Source organism: Mizuhopecten yessoensis, unplaced genomic scaffold, assembly GCF_002113885.1.
Source record: "Mizuhopecten yessoensis strain PY_sf001 unplaced genomic scaffold, ASM211388v2 scaffold3091, whole genome shotgun sequence".
Lineage (NCBI taxonomy): Eukaryota > Metazoa > Mollusca > Bivalvia > Pectinida > Pectinidae > Mizuhopecten > Mizuhopecten yessoensis.
In genome coordinates, this window is record NW_018404871.1 from 250,565 (window position 1) to 267,201 (window position 16,637).

Sequence of the window (16,637 nt, forward strand, 5' to 3'; positions counted from 1 at the left end):
CTTTGGAGTATATCCAAAACTCCCCGATAATGTCCGTTCTATGGGAAGCTTTTGGAGATAGGGACGAGCTTATCATCCGAAGGCAAATACACTCTTATATGGAAATATGATGGTCAAGTATACAAACCCTGTTAGGATGTTCGTGTGCTGGCCAATGTTTGGAAACATTGGGGAGATATTAACTAGGTCAAGTAAATACAGTATTCAATAATTCGAAATGGATAGGTCTTAATAAATACTGAACATGGATCGTTATATTCCTTACAAGAGAAGGTATCTAATATTACAGATTATAATGTCACACATATATCTTGATTTTGGTTTTAATTTCACATGGATAGGGAAATGGACAGTCATGGGTCCATTTTGTAAATGAATAAAACAGAATTGTTTCAAGGTTGGTTTCATTCAATGAGTACAATATTAGTTCCTATCGCAAATTAATCCTCAGCACCTTTAATTTTACTCTCAACTTTCCCACAGGAACAAACTGTGCCTATCTTCTGGCCTACTTGTTTCTTGTCTCATATGAAGCGGAATTTAATGATGAGCTTAACAGGACTGGTAACAAAAACCTAGCCTAGTCCTTTAATTTTACATACAGATATATATCAACGATGTGCTGTCTTTGAATAACAAGAAATGTATTGACCATATTGATCGTATATGTATATACCCTCCGAGGCTTGAAATCAAGAACACCACAGACTCTTCAACTTCAGCCGCTTTCATCAATCTTTACTTACAACATGACCAACACGGACAGCTTACTTCTAAGCTGTAAGATAAGGGGGACAATTTCGACTTTCCGATCATGAACTTCCCCTTTCTTGATAGCAACATTTTTGCTTTTCCACCTAAGGTGTTTACAAGTTGCAATTGATTAGGTACTCAAGAGCTTACTCTGAATATCATGATTGCTGTGATAGATGATGACTGCTGACAGACAAATTCTAACACAGGGTTTCCAAAAATGAAGGTTCATGACGACTATTGACAAGTTTTATGGTCACTATCAGGATCTGGTAGGGAAATGTGCCATTTCTCTTGTGTGATATGAAGGTCAATGTTTTTTGATTATGCTCATTAGAGTGCCTTGTGGTTTGTTGTCACTACCCAAGTTCCTGATGTGAGACATTAATTGGATCTGACTTGAGGTATAATATTGTCTTCCATGAACATATATACTGCTTTATGGCCTAAATAAGTACTGTTGCAACTGCTACATGTATGAATATGATGGACTTGGGTTATGGAGATGAAAACAACCTTATGACCTTATGATCAATTACATTGACACTGCAGTCTGTTTCACTCTGTGCATGTGGCTGCCTGCATGACAAATAGTGAATCATGCATGTGATCATACTGATGACTGATCAACTAGAATTTGATCCTATCAATGTGATCATACTGATGACTGATCAACTAGAATTTGATCCTATCAATGTAATCATAAAGTCCCTGGTATTGACTTAAATGTATAGATTCATCTGTTCTATATATATAAACATTTTCAACTAATGTCAAAAAAAAAATACCAATAAGAATGCTGTATTTTTTCAATGAAAATTCATTATTTCATGTCAGGAAAACATTTATTGTACAAGTTATGTCATGAAATTTTTACATCACATTAATCTGGTTTCTTTCAAAATGGCCTAAGTTCATGTGCAGGACAAGCATTGCTTAAATGCTATCAAAGTATAGGATCATGATCATCTGTTCAGAATCAGCAAGCTGTCTTTTAATGTTGCATGATGTTTTAATGTTTATCTCCGACCAGAACGACAACAATGTGCTGAAATATTTCTGCCTTCCTAATGCTATGAGTATATATTAGATCATTGTGATCAGGACCCGGACATTGTTACAATCTGTGGGCTTAATAGAGGCTGGCCAGGCTTGTGGAAGCAGCTGACGTCAGCACCATTGATTTCCTAGTCCTCATCATCAACAGGCAGCTAGCTATAGGGTTCTATATAGCTAAGCCAGAGGCTGCTTTCACTGAAAACCTTTTATATAACACTGTCCAATGTGACAAACCAGAAGTTTTATACAGCAAGTCTGCATGCATTAGTATGTATGGTTACATAAGGCCTAATACACAATTATTTATCGTTACTTTGTGAAGAGCTGGTAACACATGTCAATGATATCAAATCAATCTTATATTGATACATTCGTTTTCATTCGTATTGTTTCCTTCTTTTGACATACATTGAGGATTTTTCTTAAATTCAATGCACCATCCACTTTACACTGCATGATTTGACAGCTGGATGAAGGGGAGCATTACACGGCACCTACAAATTAACTATGTCAATAGGAATGGGACTTTCTGCAATATATACAAGATTTGACAGCATATATACATGTACTTCCCCTTATTATAACATGCTTCAGTGAGGTTTGTAACGTTCAGTTTTGGACATGTCGCGAAGGAAGACATTTGCAAACTTATGCAAAAATCTGATGGTTCCAAAATAGGCCTCACTATTGCAAATCCACACTTTTACTTTATAAATTAATGAACTTATAGCTCAATTTGTAAATTGTACTTATAACATTTTGTAAAGATCTAAAATTAAGATTTATGTGATATTTGCAATGATTTTTTTCATTCTGATCTTGTGAAAACCTTAGGTGTGAATTTTTCCATGATATAAAGATTTGATACACAGTAAAATTGTAACATTATAACTTAAGGGACAGATAAATTTGTAATGTGTAGGTATAAATACATTTCATAAATAGAAATTAGTTACATCGTTAGCACTTCCCTCTAGCCAAGTTAACACCAAAACTACCAAGTTATTCCTTCTAGATTTCTAGTCACCTGGTTATGTCTCAACTTCAACAATAGTATTCCCATTCTCAGTTATGTACCTTGTCGTCCAAATGGCCACTTCGGCTAGCTTTAATTTAAAATTTGAACAATTAAATTTCACAAATTGGTCAGAGTATTGACCACAACCTAAGTTGAACACCTGTTCCTCTTCTGATGTCCTGGACACTATATATACACCTTTCAGCTTACAATCTACATTAAATTCTGGCATGGACACCCACTCGATTTGACTCCGAGGACAGCTAGGAGGTTTAAAATCGACAGCTAGGAGGTTAAAAAGAGTTCAAATCTAAACATATCCAAACTTTCAATACAATGACACATTAATTTTTAATACCAAACAGATCAGATCAGGTTGTTCAGAATGAGAGTTTGGTAATACAGATGGGAAATACGTGACAAGGAGAAGCTGATGATCCCCTCCAATGGGTTATTGGAGTTTTACAGGCCTGATAACAAGTAATACAGGACTACCAGGGGATGTTTTTATGACCCATTTAGTCAAGCGAGAGGGCCACAAATTGATACAACTTATATCTACTACATACTATATTATGTACCACAGGACTACCAGGGGATGTTTTTATGACCCATTTAGTCAAGTGACAGGGCCACAAATTGATACAACTAGCAGCATTCCCTGGACTACACATATATATTTACCACCTACTATATAATGTACCACAGGACTACCAGAGGATGTTTTTATGACCCTGTTAGTCTAGTGACAGGGCCACAAATTGATACAACTAGCAGCATTCCCTGGACTACACATATATATCTACTACCTACTATATAATGTACCACAGGACTACCACAGGATGTTTTTATGACCCTGTTAGGTCTAGTGATGAAAGGGCCACAAATTGATACAACTAGCAGCATTCCCTGGACTACACATATATATCTACTACATACTATATAATGTACCACAGGACTACCAGAGGATGTTTTTATGACCCTGTTAGGTCTAGTGATGAGAGGGCCACAAATTTCCTGGACTATACATTACATATATATCTACTACATACATGTACTTCTAACAACATACCACATTACATAGCAGGAAAAGCTGAAACATCTTGTGTCTAGTACACACCACACATGTACAGATGACAATCCTGATCAAGGCAGTGGTACATTGAGTACCATATTAAAGTGTGCATTATAAATAATTAGCATCATTCCAACTTATCATGAACAGATACGATGACCCACAATACCTGACACTATAAGTACCCCTACCAAAACAGAGAAGACATTTGTATCTGTCCCAGACTGACCAGAAGTCACAATAACCCACAATACCATTACCAGACACGTTCTCGTAGTACCCCTACCAAAACAGAGAAGACACTTGTATCTGTCCCAAACAGACCAGAAGAAATCATAACAAGAGGCCCAGAGCGCCTGTATCGCTCACCTGGAAATACATGTATATGTATTTATGCAATTGGACAAAATCCTGTCATTCCTACAGGAAAATAAGGATTTTGAAGAATTTGCTGCGTTTCCCCTATTGGATCCCACCCCTCTGCCCCAAGGGGGGTCAGACTCACCTTTGATACAAAATCAGGTCGCCTTTACCCAATGATGTTTTGGACCAAATATGGACAAAATTCTGTTATTCCTACAGAAGAAGAATTTTCAAGAATTTGCTAAATTCCCTCTATTGGGCCCCACCTCTCAGGCCCCAGGGGGGGGGTCAGACACACCATTTACACAAAATTGATTTCCCTTCCGCATAGGATGCTACTGTTCAAATTTGGTAAAAATACCTTCATCCTAACGAAAGAAAAAAGGATATTAAACCTATTCCTCTATATCCCTTATTTGGCCCTGGCTCGAGCTCTCTGCCCCCAGTGGGATTGGCAACACTGTTTATACAAAATTGGTTCCCCTTCACCCAAGGATACTTCATACCAAATTTGGACAAAATCCTGTCATTCCTACCAAAGGACAAGGATTTTGTAGAATTTGCTATGTTTCCCTTATTGGGCCCCACCCCTCTGCCCCCAGGGGGGCCATACCAAGATCAAGATGCAAGGATGTTCCAGACTAATTCAGGATAAAATACTTCAATCTCTATGGTAGAAGAAGGATTTTAAAGGTTTTACCTCTATTTCCCCTATTCGGCCCCGCTCAACTGCCCCCCAGGGGGGCCACACCCACCATTTATGCAAAAATTGAGTGTCCTTGGCCTAAGGATGCTCCAGACCAAATTTAGTCAAAATCTACTTAGCCATTCAGGACTAGTAGGATTTTAAAGGAGAAGTTGATTGACGGACGACGGATGACGGACGCTGCAGTATGGCATAAGCTCACCACGGTCCTTCGGACCAGGTGAGCTAATAAACCACTACACATACCATGTTTTATTTTGATAACCTCAAGAAGCTTTCAATCCTACATGTACGTGCATCTGACTGTACAAGTAGAATATCCTTGTTCTGAACATTCCCCTTTTAGCCTATCAGTCATAATCAGTGTTCCCTGATACAGTGTCTGAAATAAGTGGTAAACAGATAGCTAGCTCAAGAATATGATAAAAATCAATATTTCAGAAATGTAAATATACATTTTTATAGTAAAAAGATGGAAAATTGACAATAGGGCTATTATAGAATCAAGTTTTAGTTCTCACACTAAATATGCCTCTCTCAAGAGATTAATTGTAAAACCCCTTTATATTGTCAATATGACAAATGATGACAGTATAACAAGGTCTAACTAAATTTATATACATGTACAGTGATTAAGTCTAACTTTATCTACAGTCAGCTGGAGATCGTTTGATTGGACATGACAGTGTGCCAGTTAAGTCAGGGTAGATATGACAGAAAAAAAATTGAGCCCATGAAAATGTGTCAAGGTGTTTTATATAATCACACTCACAGTCTTAAAGGTAAGTGTTGTTAAAGGTACGCCTCACCTGTGTTACAAACATGCCCGTAACTTTCTTTCATATTCTTGCGTTTAAAGCTTTTTTTTCAACACGGGGAATGATTCTTTACAATTCCTAAACAACTCCTGTTACATAACAATTAGAGAAATATTTTAATATTTTAGATATTGTCAACATTACTGTAAAAACATCTAGCTGCAATACTATTAGTGATGATAAAATACCTTCCACACAGAAGGTGCAGATGCAGATGTTGTCAAAAGTGATTTGACTTAAGTTGACTTACTTTATTAAAGTTCAAGAATCTTTAAAAGCAAGATCACATACAGCAGTCAATAGAAAACAGCAGTCAGCGTATGCCCCACAACAGCTTTGAATACATTTAAAACGCCAAGTTGTTCCTGCTTAGATATTCACAAAAAAAACGTAAACATATTTACAAACAAACTCAGTGAAACTGGCTCCCAACAATCAAAACCTGTATTCATACTGTGCTTTAAACTGAATGCTACGCTGGTGTATGTATGTCTATACTATGACCCCTATATAACCAACCCTGACAGGAAAGTTTCAACTGGTTTTAAACAGAAGCTCTAGATGTGTATCCGAGCTACTGGTATCACAGGCCTGCTGTCTTTAAAAAACAACATTACATGGCCACAGCCACAGCCTGGATCAATTTAAATGTATATATATGCGAAAGGCGATACCCTAATACAAAATGGATAGGAGAGTATATCAACCATGTTTGCTTACACAAACAAATCTGAAACATCATCCCTGTCAGCATGAATTACAACAAAGGTGATAAAGAGCCTCCCTAGGTTGCAGAAGTACAAGTGTGAAGATCTGAGGTTTCTGACGACCGTCACCAGATACCCCTGAAAGGTAACACTGACAGGTGTCATATTTGCTAGGGTCTCGCTTAATGTCTAAATTACAGGATTAGGGTGATGTATAGTATGTAGTAACTTGTCGCATGATAAAATCTAAACGATGTGCTGTTTTCAATTATATTAAATTTTGTTATCTAGGAATTTCAATCCTTTATTGAAGGTCTCAACACACATAAAAGCTAATTTAAAGTGACCAAATAATTTGGAAATCGTATTAGGTGATTCTGATACAGCTTCAGCGGAAGTCCGTCACCAATAGTTTCAATACTGATACTGCAAACACTTATGTAAAGTAACCTTTCTAAAAAAAAAAAAAAATGTTGGATAAAAAGGATATTGAGTTAACAAATTACATAACTATGAATACTTTCTTTTTTTCGTTTACAGAAAAAGATCCTCGAATTACAAGGGCAACCATCTTGTAGTTTTAAGGACAGGATTTTCTCTGAACCATTTAATTTGAACAGAGAACTTGAAGACAGACGAACATCAACAGTTATACATTATAACTAATGACAGATGCATAATGTATGCAAAATAAGTTTAAATTTGAAAAAAAATTACTGTCGTAATGAAGGAAACAGAAACCTACCCGGTAAAAATTGAATTGAATACCAGCTCAGCATTATACGCTGTAATTGTAGATTTCTTGCAAATTGCAATTTAATCACCTGGGCCCAGTTGTTCAAAAGCTGGTTAGCTTAATCACTACTTAATGACATTTTTCAACCTTTGATAATTTTGTCAATATTCAAGGTAAAATCTCACAATTTTGCATGTGAATTCACTCTACTAAATATTTGATATCTGGAAAGTTGTATCCAATTCAATGATTTATTTTTTAAGTTACACACAAATTAAAATTTGTGCTAATCACCTTTTGAACAACTGGGCCCTGATGGTTATATTATGTATTAATACTAATCTGAGCAATAGACTTAATGTAAAGAAATGCATTCAAACAACCTATGTGTAGCTATTAGATATAAACCAGAGATAAAAGCAGCATACATTTTGTGTACCTTTTATACAAAAGTAGGGAAAATATTTGTGAAATCAGGGCTACAAAGTGGCGGGGGCTTTACAGACAATGCTGTGATACTCATGGTAAATTGACCACAGAGATTTATTCCGAAGCTTAACTATCCACAGCTATTCAGACACGACCCTGTTATCTAGCTCCAGGGTTCCCATGACTTTTTGTTTTCTCTAGATTTCAATTTTAGATGCCTACAGATAGTCTACACACTGTAACAGTACTGAACCAGAGGGGTGTTCCTTTGAATGAAATGTTTATTATTTATCTCGGCCAATATAGATGTTGATCTAACACTAAAACCAAATGATAATATATATAGGTACATATATACAAGTACTATGGAAAATCCCCTGAACTCTACATTTAAGGTCATCTCAAGCAATCCCGAGTAGTACAGTCGAGTATACATATTACCTCATGGAGTATGCATTTCATACCTGTCAAATTCTCAACAATAAAATAAAGGTTCTACATGTAGATCTGATGGTAAAAATGCAGGTTAAGTCTGCTAATAACAGGTCATTTTTATTAAATGAATATTTAAAAAGGTGATTTTTCAAATAGGAGATTCAAAAATGTATTACAATCTGCAAAGGTCATGAGGTCAATTGCAGGTTGACTACTATTCTGCACAAATGCAGATGACTTCGAACTCGCAGGTACTGTATTCGTAGACAGACTTTTATGGACAGGTCTACATTTGTATAAATAGATAAATGCCCTGTAACATTTTGTGATCTTTGAATTCAAAACCAGGACAAAAGATAATTATTTGATGATCTAGCTAGTCCTTTAACAATTCAGCTCCAGAGAAAATTTGATTCCATCTAACCATGTCAGTCAAACATGGTTCAACACTATATGTCATCTAAAAACTGTACAGCTGAATTAAGGCTATATGCTACCTTTTACATCATAACTTGATCTGAGTTGTGTTTGAGTTACCTCCCTACTGACTTTTTTCTTACCTAACTAATCATACCATAAAACTAGAGCATATTTATGTATCTTTCAAATATGTCTCATATTTTCATTCGCTATTCTGCACATTTGCACTTGATCTGCCCCCTAGATATGTATAAATAATTTCAGTATTATTTTAATTTTCAGCATTATTATAATATTTTTAACTGGAAATATGTATTGTTACTGAATCCATTTAGTCTTAAATTTAACATTGACATATATATTTATATGTACACATTTGTATACGAAAACGGTATTTTTACTAATAATTGCAACAGGTTGCATTATAAATCTTACAGTCTTCCACTATTTAAGCCTTTTATTATGTCCAACACTCAACACTAATGACCAAGCTACAGCACGTTGGATAATAAGATCTATAAGAGTGGGATTCATACAGGTGACATCACTTAAAGCTTCCAGCTAAAAAGTCAGAGTGTGTGTGCATGAAATCTAATTCAATATAACCCAGTATATATAACTATGAATCACGCAAAAATCAATACCACTGTACAGTACTGTACTAGAGGATGCCTCCCGATACCACACATTCTATATATATCGAGTACTACATCTTCTGTACTGTCTCTCTATCACCTGTCTCAGTTGAGTCACACCATTCAGGATCTACACTCTTTAACTTGTACTTAATGCATCTTCTCAAAGACTCTCGTTTTACAGCCTTGCAACTAAGCAATTGCAGCAAGTCCTGTACAATAAATTGTACAAGTATAATACATAGATCTATTTAAATTTTAATATTGATATACTATGGTGTGTTGCTAGACTTGTACAGGTGACTACCAGTGAGCAGGTACCAGTAGTCTGTAGATGTCAGGCAAGGTCGCCCAGACCCATCCCAGACCCAGTCCCATCATCACTTCCCCTTCTCCGACTCACTGCCCTCCTTTCATCAGTACAATTAAGTGACCATGTAACACCCTAGCTACCACTCTGCCCCTTTGCAGTTCCTTGATTATCAGAACATCCCTGGAGTGCACCTGCACTCGGACAGTCCGTAGCTCCTCCTCCTCCTTGGACAAGTTTTTTGATACGTAGCATCTATACATGTATGTTTAGTACAAGTCAAATACTATAGTTGTTTCATAATCAAGGGACTGCAAAGGGGCAGACTGGTAGGGTGTTACAAGGTCACTAAATTGTACTGATGAAAGGAGGGCAGTGAGCTGGGGAAGGGGGAGTGATGATGGGTCTTTGATGGGTCTGGGACGGCTCTGGGCACCCTTATTTTACATATATATCTACGGGTAACTCAATTTGGTGAAAGTGTCCTCATAGAGTTTGGGAAGTCCAGGGCTGACCCTGTTGCATGCTTCCATAATGTATCATAATCATTTACCTTGGGCAAATCTTTATGTGTCATATATACAAGTAGTATACATGATAGTTAAATACATGAACAAGCTGGGGGTATATATATGACAACCACCATCATCATCAACTTCACTGTAGTGTTACATTCATGTACACCCATTTGTTGGGAGTACCAGTAAATCTTATGAATCAGACAGCTATAGGGGTTTTTCAGTGGGCAGGTACAGTTTTATATCACACACAATCATGTAGCTTTAAGCTATGAAAGTCAGGTGGACACTGAATGCATGTCTGAAATGTATACCACACATGTACTATCGTGGAGAGATCTGTATATCAGATGGCAAATAATTAGTCAAAGTTTGGCTTTATGACTCAAAACTGTGTATTTCTATTTGACAAGCTGAACTTGAAACCCAACTCCTGATATATCAACCCTGATTAGGGTTTTTGTCCCTGTTTTCTCCGATTTGATAAAAAAAAAATACAAGAAAAAATATTTTTAAAAAGGCTGACTGAGCATGAAATCAAGAAGGAAACAAAAAAATAAGGGATGTGGGTCCTAATACTTTCATAATGTCACTTAAATATAAATGCTTCTGTTAGATAAGCTGCATTACAGCTTTTCATTGTGCATATTTTTGTGTGCATGCACCTTTCAGAATATACTGGTACTGTTGTAAAAAAAGGTTTCATGTGTTAAAATCTATGCCAGGTGTTATGTATCCATAATTTCATGGAATATATAATACCTGTGTTCCGGTGTCCCTGTAATACTTCATCATACTTAATAAAACTTGTGACTGTGCATTATTAACACTTCGCAGTGCCTGTGCACCATCTGGCTTCCAATAAATACCAGACAAGCTTATAAATCATGCATCCGTTCCCCTTGTTACATGTGTATTATAAAGAGTCATACATCATGTGTGATGTAACCGGTCTATTTCGACTACTTACATTTTATGATATTATTGTTTAATTTCAAGTTGATTGATTAATTATTGAAGATGTAAGCACCAGGCCTTCTCAAGTGCCTATAAAAATGTTTAACAAACTAGTTAGAAAACAAAATTTACACAATGTTGCATTTGTTACATCCCCCATGGGTAATATTGGAAGGGTTGTGGAAACATCTTCATTTTCATCATAGCTTAGAAAAAGACAAACGTTCATTTTGTATTCCCTTTTCTCTGATGGGACTTTACAAAATAGGTTAAAAATGCAGGGGGGGAGAGGGCAGTGCCTAGCAAATTATGCAAAGAAGTGCAAGCTATATCATGGTAATGTGTCACAAATTCATTTAACAATAATCTATCAATAAGAAAATTTAAAGGATATTTTTGCAATTCTACTTGAATGATTCATGAACGTTGATGTCTTTAGAAATAATCAACATATAAATAAGGAGTAGGCCATTTAATTATTTTTTAATATATGTTCAAATCCCTAGTTATGTAGTCTAATTTCCCCATAATAAACAGCACATGTCGAACATATATATCTACAATACAAAATCTTCCATGCGGCTATAACACCTGGTCTAGATACTAGTAGCTAGTCCAAAGATTTTACTGATGCATGGTGACGGAGGCTGTCACATGATGCCTCATTTTTTTCATTTCACCAACATGCGGGTAGAAACAAAAGCCTTGACATCATACTTCCTGGAGACTAGTAAAATTTTCTGTCCTGGTAGTAACATTTGTACATGCATGAGTGTCCCCCCTCATTTGACTAAGGCAAAACTATTTTGTCGAAGACATATATGTCACACATGGCTCTGTTTACAATTTGCAATGGTTGGACATAGCATTTCACCATTTGAAATAGCGTAGCATAGGAATGTTTGGTCAGGAAAAGTGTGAGCAAATGAATGGACAAAATCATAAACAATAAACATAGAAATGTATATACAGTACATTAACTGTAATGTAGACAACAACCCAGGTACAGCCCTACTTAAACAGCTACATCTGTCATGTAATCATGTATAATTACGTATCAATCTTAGTCTAGAATCTAAAGCAATATCAAACAGAATTGTACAATGAACGATAGTGAAATCAACAAAACGCTATACAATGCCGACACCCTGAACATTTTAGTACGACATACTTCAGTGGTCACAATTTGAATATTAAAGTACTGTACTTTAGTGCAAATACTTAAATTTAAACTAACTTCTTTGAAGGTATCTCAAAGGTTCTAATTATCATTTCAAACGACAACAACCGAATATTTACTCCACCACACGGCACATGCGGATCAGCTGATAATTTAATTACCACCTATTTATATCAATAATGTTAACCAAGATAGGTTATCAACAATGACAGTTGTATACCTTAATGCCACCCGCACACTGCTTTGGTCTTCCATCTGTTCTTTCTGCTCTTCATTCTTTTCTGTCATCATTGTAGTTTTTTTCTTGTCACACCTAATCACAAATGATGTCAGATTCTGATCTCACGACCAAAAACTATTTGCAGTTTCACACTGCTTATTCCTCGTATGTCACTTTCCACCTGCAAGCAAAACACAATACTTCCCACATATTTGCCGTTTTAAACGGCTAGACTTATCACTTTTACATTTCCATTGCTGCAAAATCCGCATGAAATATAGGCATTTCCTTCTTAAAGGTACCCGACCATCACGTAAGTGTAATACACAGAGATGTATTATGCCTATCGCCGAGTTCACCAACCGCGGATGGAGTCAAATACCGACATCTGCAGGAAGTTTCTAGCATTAAAGAAGGGGGATAACTCTGTTATTGCTCTACACACCTCACACACAGTTTGGTCATTTTTTAGTGATAAACATTTCGGTATTTCGAAAAATTCTTGTCACAGTTAGTATTTATATTTTACTCAAAGATATTTGATTTTTTTATATATTTTTAGATGACGTATTGATTTTATAACTAAAAGCCTTAAAAACTAAAATACTGTATAAATGTATACAATATCATATAAGCAGAGACCCTTATAATAGTCTTCATCATCTCCTAATTTGAATAAATAGGTCTCTGTTGTAAGTGCATCTAAATTAAGAGGAAATCTTTGTTTTAAATATAAGATGGAATTGGATCACTTATAATCTAAGTATGTGGTAGTTTATAAACACCAGATCACATACAAAGTAACTAAAAATATGATGCAGCAATGCCTGTATTTAGAGTTCTGAATTCCGAATTCATATAATAAATGAATTAATGTTTTCATGGAAAACCACAAACGATGCATATAAGAATTTGAGAGAAAATATTGAACATATTTTTGCAAAACTTAGAATCTTTACTTGGATGCTCTATTGCTCTAGATTTACATGGTCATCAAACCACAGGACAGTTGGGATACAGTTTCAGAAAATCTGGAAGCTTGTCTGACAGATATCAGTATCTGGATGAACACCAACATGCTAAAGCTTAATCAGGAAAAGACGGAACTAATCGTCTTTTCCCCAAAGTGTCAGCAAACAATGGCTCACCAGCTCAAGGATGGTGCCAGAACTATTGAGACTGTCCCAGCTGTTAAAACCTAGGAGTATACTTTGATAAGTCACTGAACCTGCTCTGTGGTATATCTGACAAACTAACTAGTCGTCTACAGAGGGTCCAGAACACTGCAGCACGGCTGGTTACTCGTACTCGAAAGAGAGAGCACATCACACCTGTGCTATATTCATTGCACTGGTTACCTGTACGATACAGGTCTAAGTACAAAACTTTGGTGTACACATACAAGGCACTGAATGGAACAGCTCCTCAGTACCTACAGGAGCTTGTTACCCTGTATCAGCCGTCACAATCACTGCAGTCGGAGTCAGAATCATTGTTGTGTGTCCCAAAATCTCGTACTGTGACCTATGCTTTGGGATGGTTTCGGCCACATTGTGGAATAGCTTACCATCTGCTAATAGAAAGTCAAATACCCTGGCCAAATTCAAGAGGGACATCAAAACTCACCTCTTCACGTCTGCATTTTAGGGTCTCTGCAAAGACGTCATGTAAATACCACCCTTTATTTGTTTAATTATGTGTACATTGTTTGCTTAAATGTATAAAAGTGATTGTAAGCCTTTGTTTTTGTTTCACAATTATAACTATTACTATTATCCATATTTTGTAAAGCACTTTAAAGTAATTTTAAAAAATTATATACGGCACTATATAAATGTTGTATATTATTATTGAACTCTTGTGGTTTACTAATATTATTTAGACAAGAAATATATATATTTAAGCAAGAATCAGAATTATTTTTGGGTTATACAGTATATACAATGTACTAAGAAAAGTATGTGGAATTTGCATAAAGCTGTAAAGCAGAACATGACATCATCACTTTTTGTGATGTCTCTTTTCTAATTTAAGTTAATAACCTGAAATAGTTTAGCATTGGAGGTATAGCCAAAATTTAATTATTAAATACTTTGATATGAAACTATCTGCTAAGAAATTAACCCAATGAAGTTTCAGTTCATTGCAAGACATTTCATCCTAAATATATCCTAAAGTCAATATGACATTATGAGTTATATTGAATGTCTTTAAAGCTATCTTCCCCAACTGATTTTGTATTAACCCATCATGGATTGTCTCCCTTCAGCTGGGAAAAAGAAATTTCTCAAAATTTAGGAGAGAGAATGTGATCAAAGCAGCCACCAAACAGTACATGTTAGTTAAATTTATTGGTTTCATGAAATAATTGTCATTATGAGTTACATTGAATGCCTTTGAAGCTATCTTCCCCAACAGATTTTGTATTAACCCATCATGGATTGTCTCCCTTCATCTGCAAAAAAGATATTTCTCAAAATTTAGAACGAGAGGATACGATCAAAGCGGCCACCAAAAAGTACATGTTAGTTTGATTTATTGGTTTCATGAAATATTTGTAAACTTTCAGTACAAATACGTTTATCAGGCACATCAAGTTAGATTTCTAAAATATGAATTTGTGTTGATTTCGTGGACATTGTATTGGAAAAGAAAACTTATGTAAACATTTCATTACTACATTTGTTTGATCCAAAACATATGAAGATTTTGTGGTGTGAATGTGTGGTAGTGGAGTTACCCAGTCATATACAGTGACCACTATTCTTCTGATCACCAAATGAAGACACTCAACAAGAGAAAAGGGTCGGCAGACTAGTTTGGGGTTAAAATTGTCTCCAGATGTAAGGGAAATAATAATTCAACAAAACATTCAATCAAGAATTTGTAATAAAAACTAAAAACTTGAGTTTTATATTAAAAGGTTTTATTTTTCCCATTTGCATATTCATAATTTCTACCAAGAATTACAAATAAAAAACTTAACACAAGTTGTGCATGTGAACAACAGATCCTTACAATATACCTATAACTCATTCACCCCTGAAAACACATTTGAACTCTTCCAATTCAAAGGTTGGAATAGTTCATTATGAAATTTCAGGGGTGAATGAGTTAAAGACAATCACCCTTGCAATTTGCACCTGTACATATTTAAATGTGATTGTGGTATAACTTTTCAACAACACCAGACTGGTATTCAAAATGAACCTTACAGAGATCATTGATCTGCCCAGTCTGCTGTATCTACTCCTTGTGCCACCAGATTTTTTAAATCTAGACTACAGTTAATTTATAAATAACACACATGTCCCACTTTACAATATATTTCATGGTGTATGAAATGAAACAAGATAGAAAATTGCCACAGGTAAGATCATGGTTCCCTCTCTGGCCATCTGAGCTAAAGATCGCCACTCTTCTGACCTACTGACTTGTCAATCGCCTCAGTCTAGTTCCACTTAAAAAATAGTCACAAGCCCCTATGATTGTTTTTATACACAATCAATTAAAAAAAAAGCTAAAATGTACAAGGAATTATCCAAGCAATCAAAAGCAGAGGTTTAGGCAGAAGTAGCGTTTAATACTTAGAACGAACAAAAGATCAATACTATTGAGAAAAAGGAAATAAATGTTTTTATGATTGTTTACTAGGGTATAGGGTAGAGCAAACGCTATGGTTTCTTCAATGGTGGAAAAATCTGGTCCTCTGCCCTTCGTCTGTTTATCCGAAAGTATGCAGGGCGATAAAGTAAAATTGGTTACATAGTCATAGATTCAATCACAATTGATTGTAATAGATTATGTACTTGACTGGTAGTTGTCTGTTCAGCTTATAAGTACTGTTATTTTCCATACAATACAAATATTCCTGTATATATGCTATTTGTCTATATACCTAACAAGAGACTAATAAAAAAATAAGTGATATTTCTTTTTCAGTCCATATAAGGATGGCGATTTGATAAAAAAAAAAAATCTTCCAAAACTATATGATAATCATTTATACTTAACTTGTACATAAAAAAAGTCTGTTTACTATGATCTGAGAAACCAAATATTAAGAAACAGAAGCTTGAACGATAACTCACAAAAATACTGAATACAGAAATGTTAAGATTTATCGTCACCGTCGGTGTTCATGTATCTGTTGTAACGTGGACGGAAAAGTCATCAATATTTTTCGAACTATTTTTCAAAGTGCTGTACCCTTTCAACCAGAACAGCTAACAAAAGATTTTGTCAGCACAAATGATGGTTACCAGTATTTTAAAAAACAAACTTACTAAAACAAAGTT

General features: G+C 35.5%; 1 protein-coding gene across 1 annotated transcript in view; it reads right to left on the reverse strand.

The window, feature by feature from the left end:
• Window positions 1-12,717, reverse strand: part of LOC110446965 (kinesin-like protein KIF21A) — a 137,696-nt gene extending 124,979 nt beyond the window's left edge. The window contains exon 1 of the mRNA XM_021492312.1: window positions 12,340-12,717. Coding sequence (XP_021347987.1) covers window positions 12,340-12,410 — 71 coding nt within the window. The 5' untranslated portion in view covers window positions 12,411-12,717. The remainder of the gene's footprint in view (window positions 1-12,339) is intronic.
• Window positions 12,718-16,637: the final 3,920 nt, after the last annotated feature.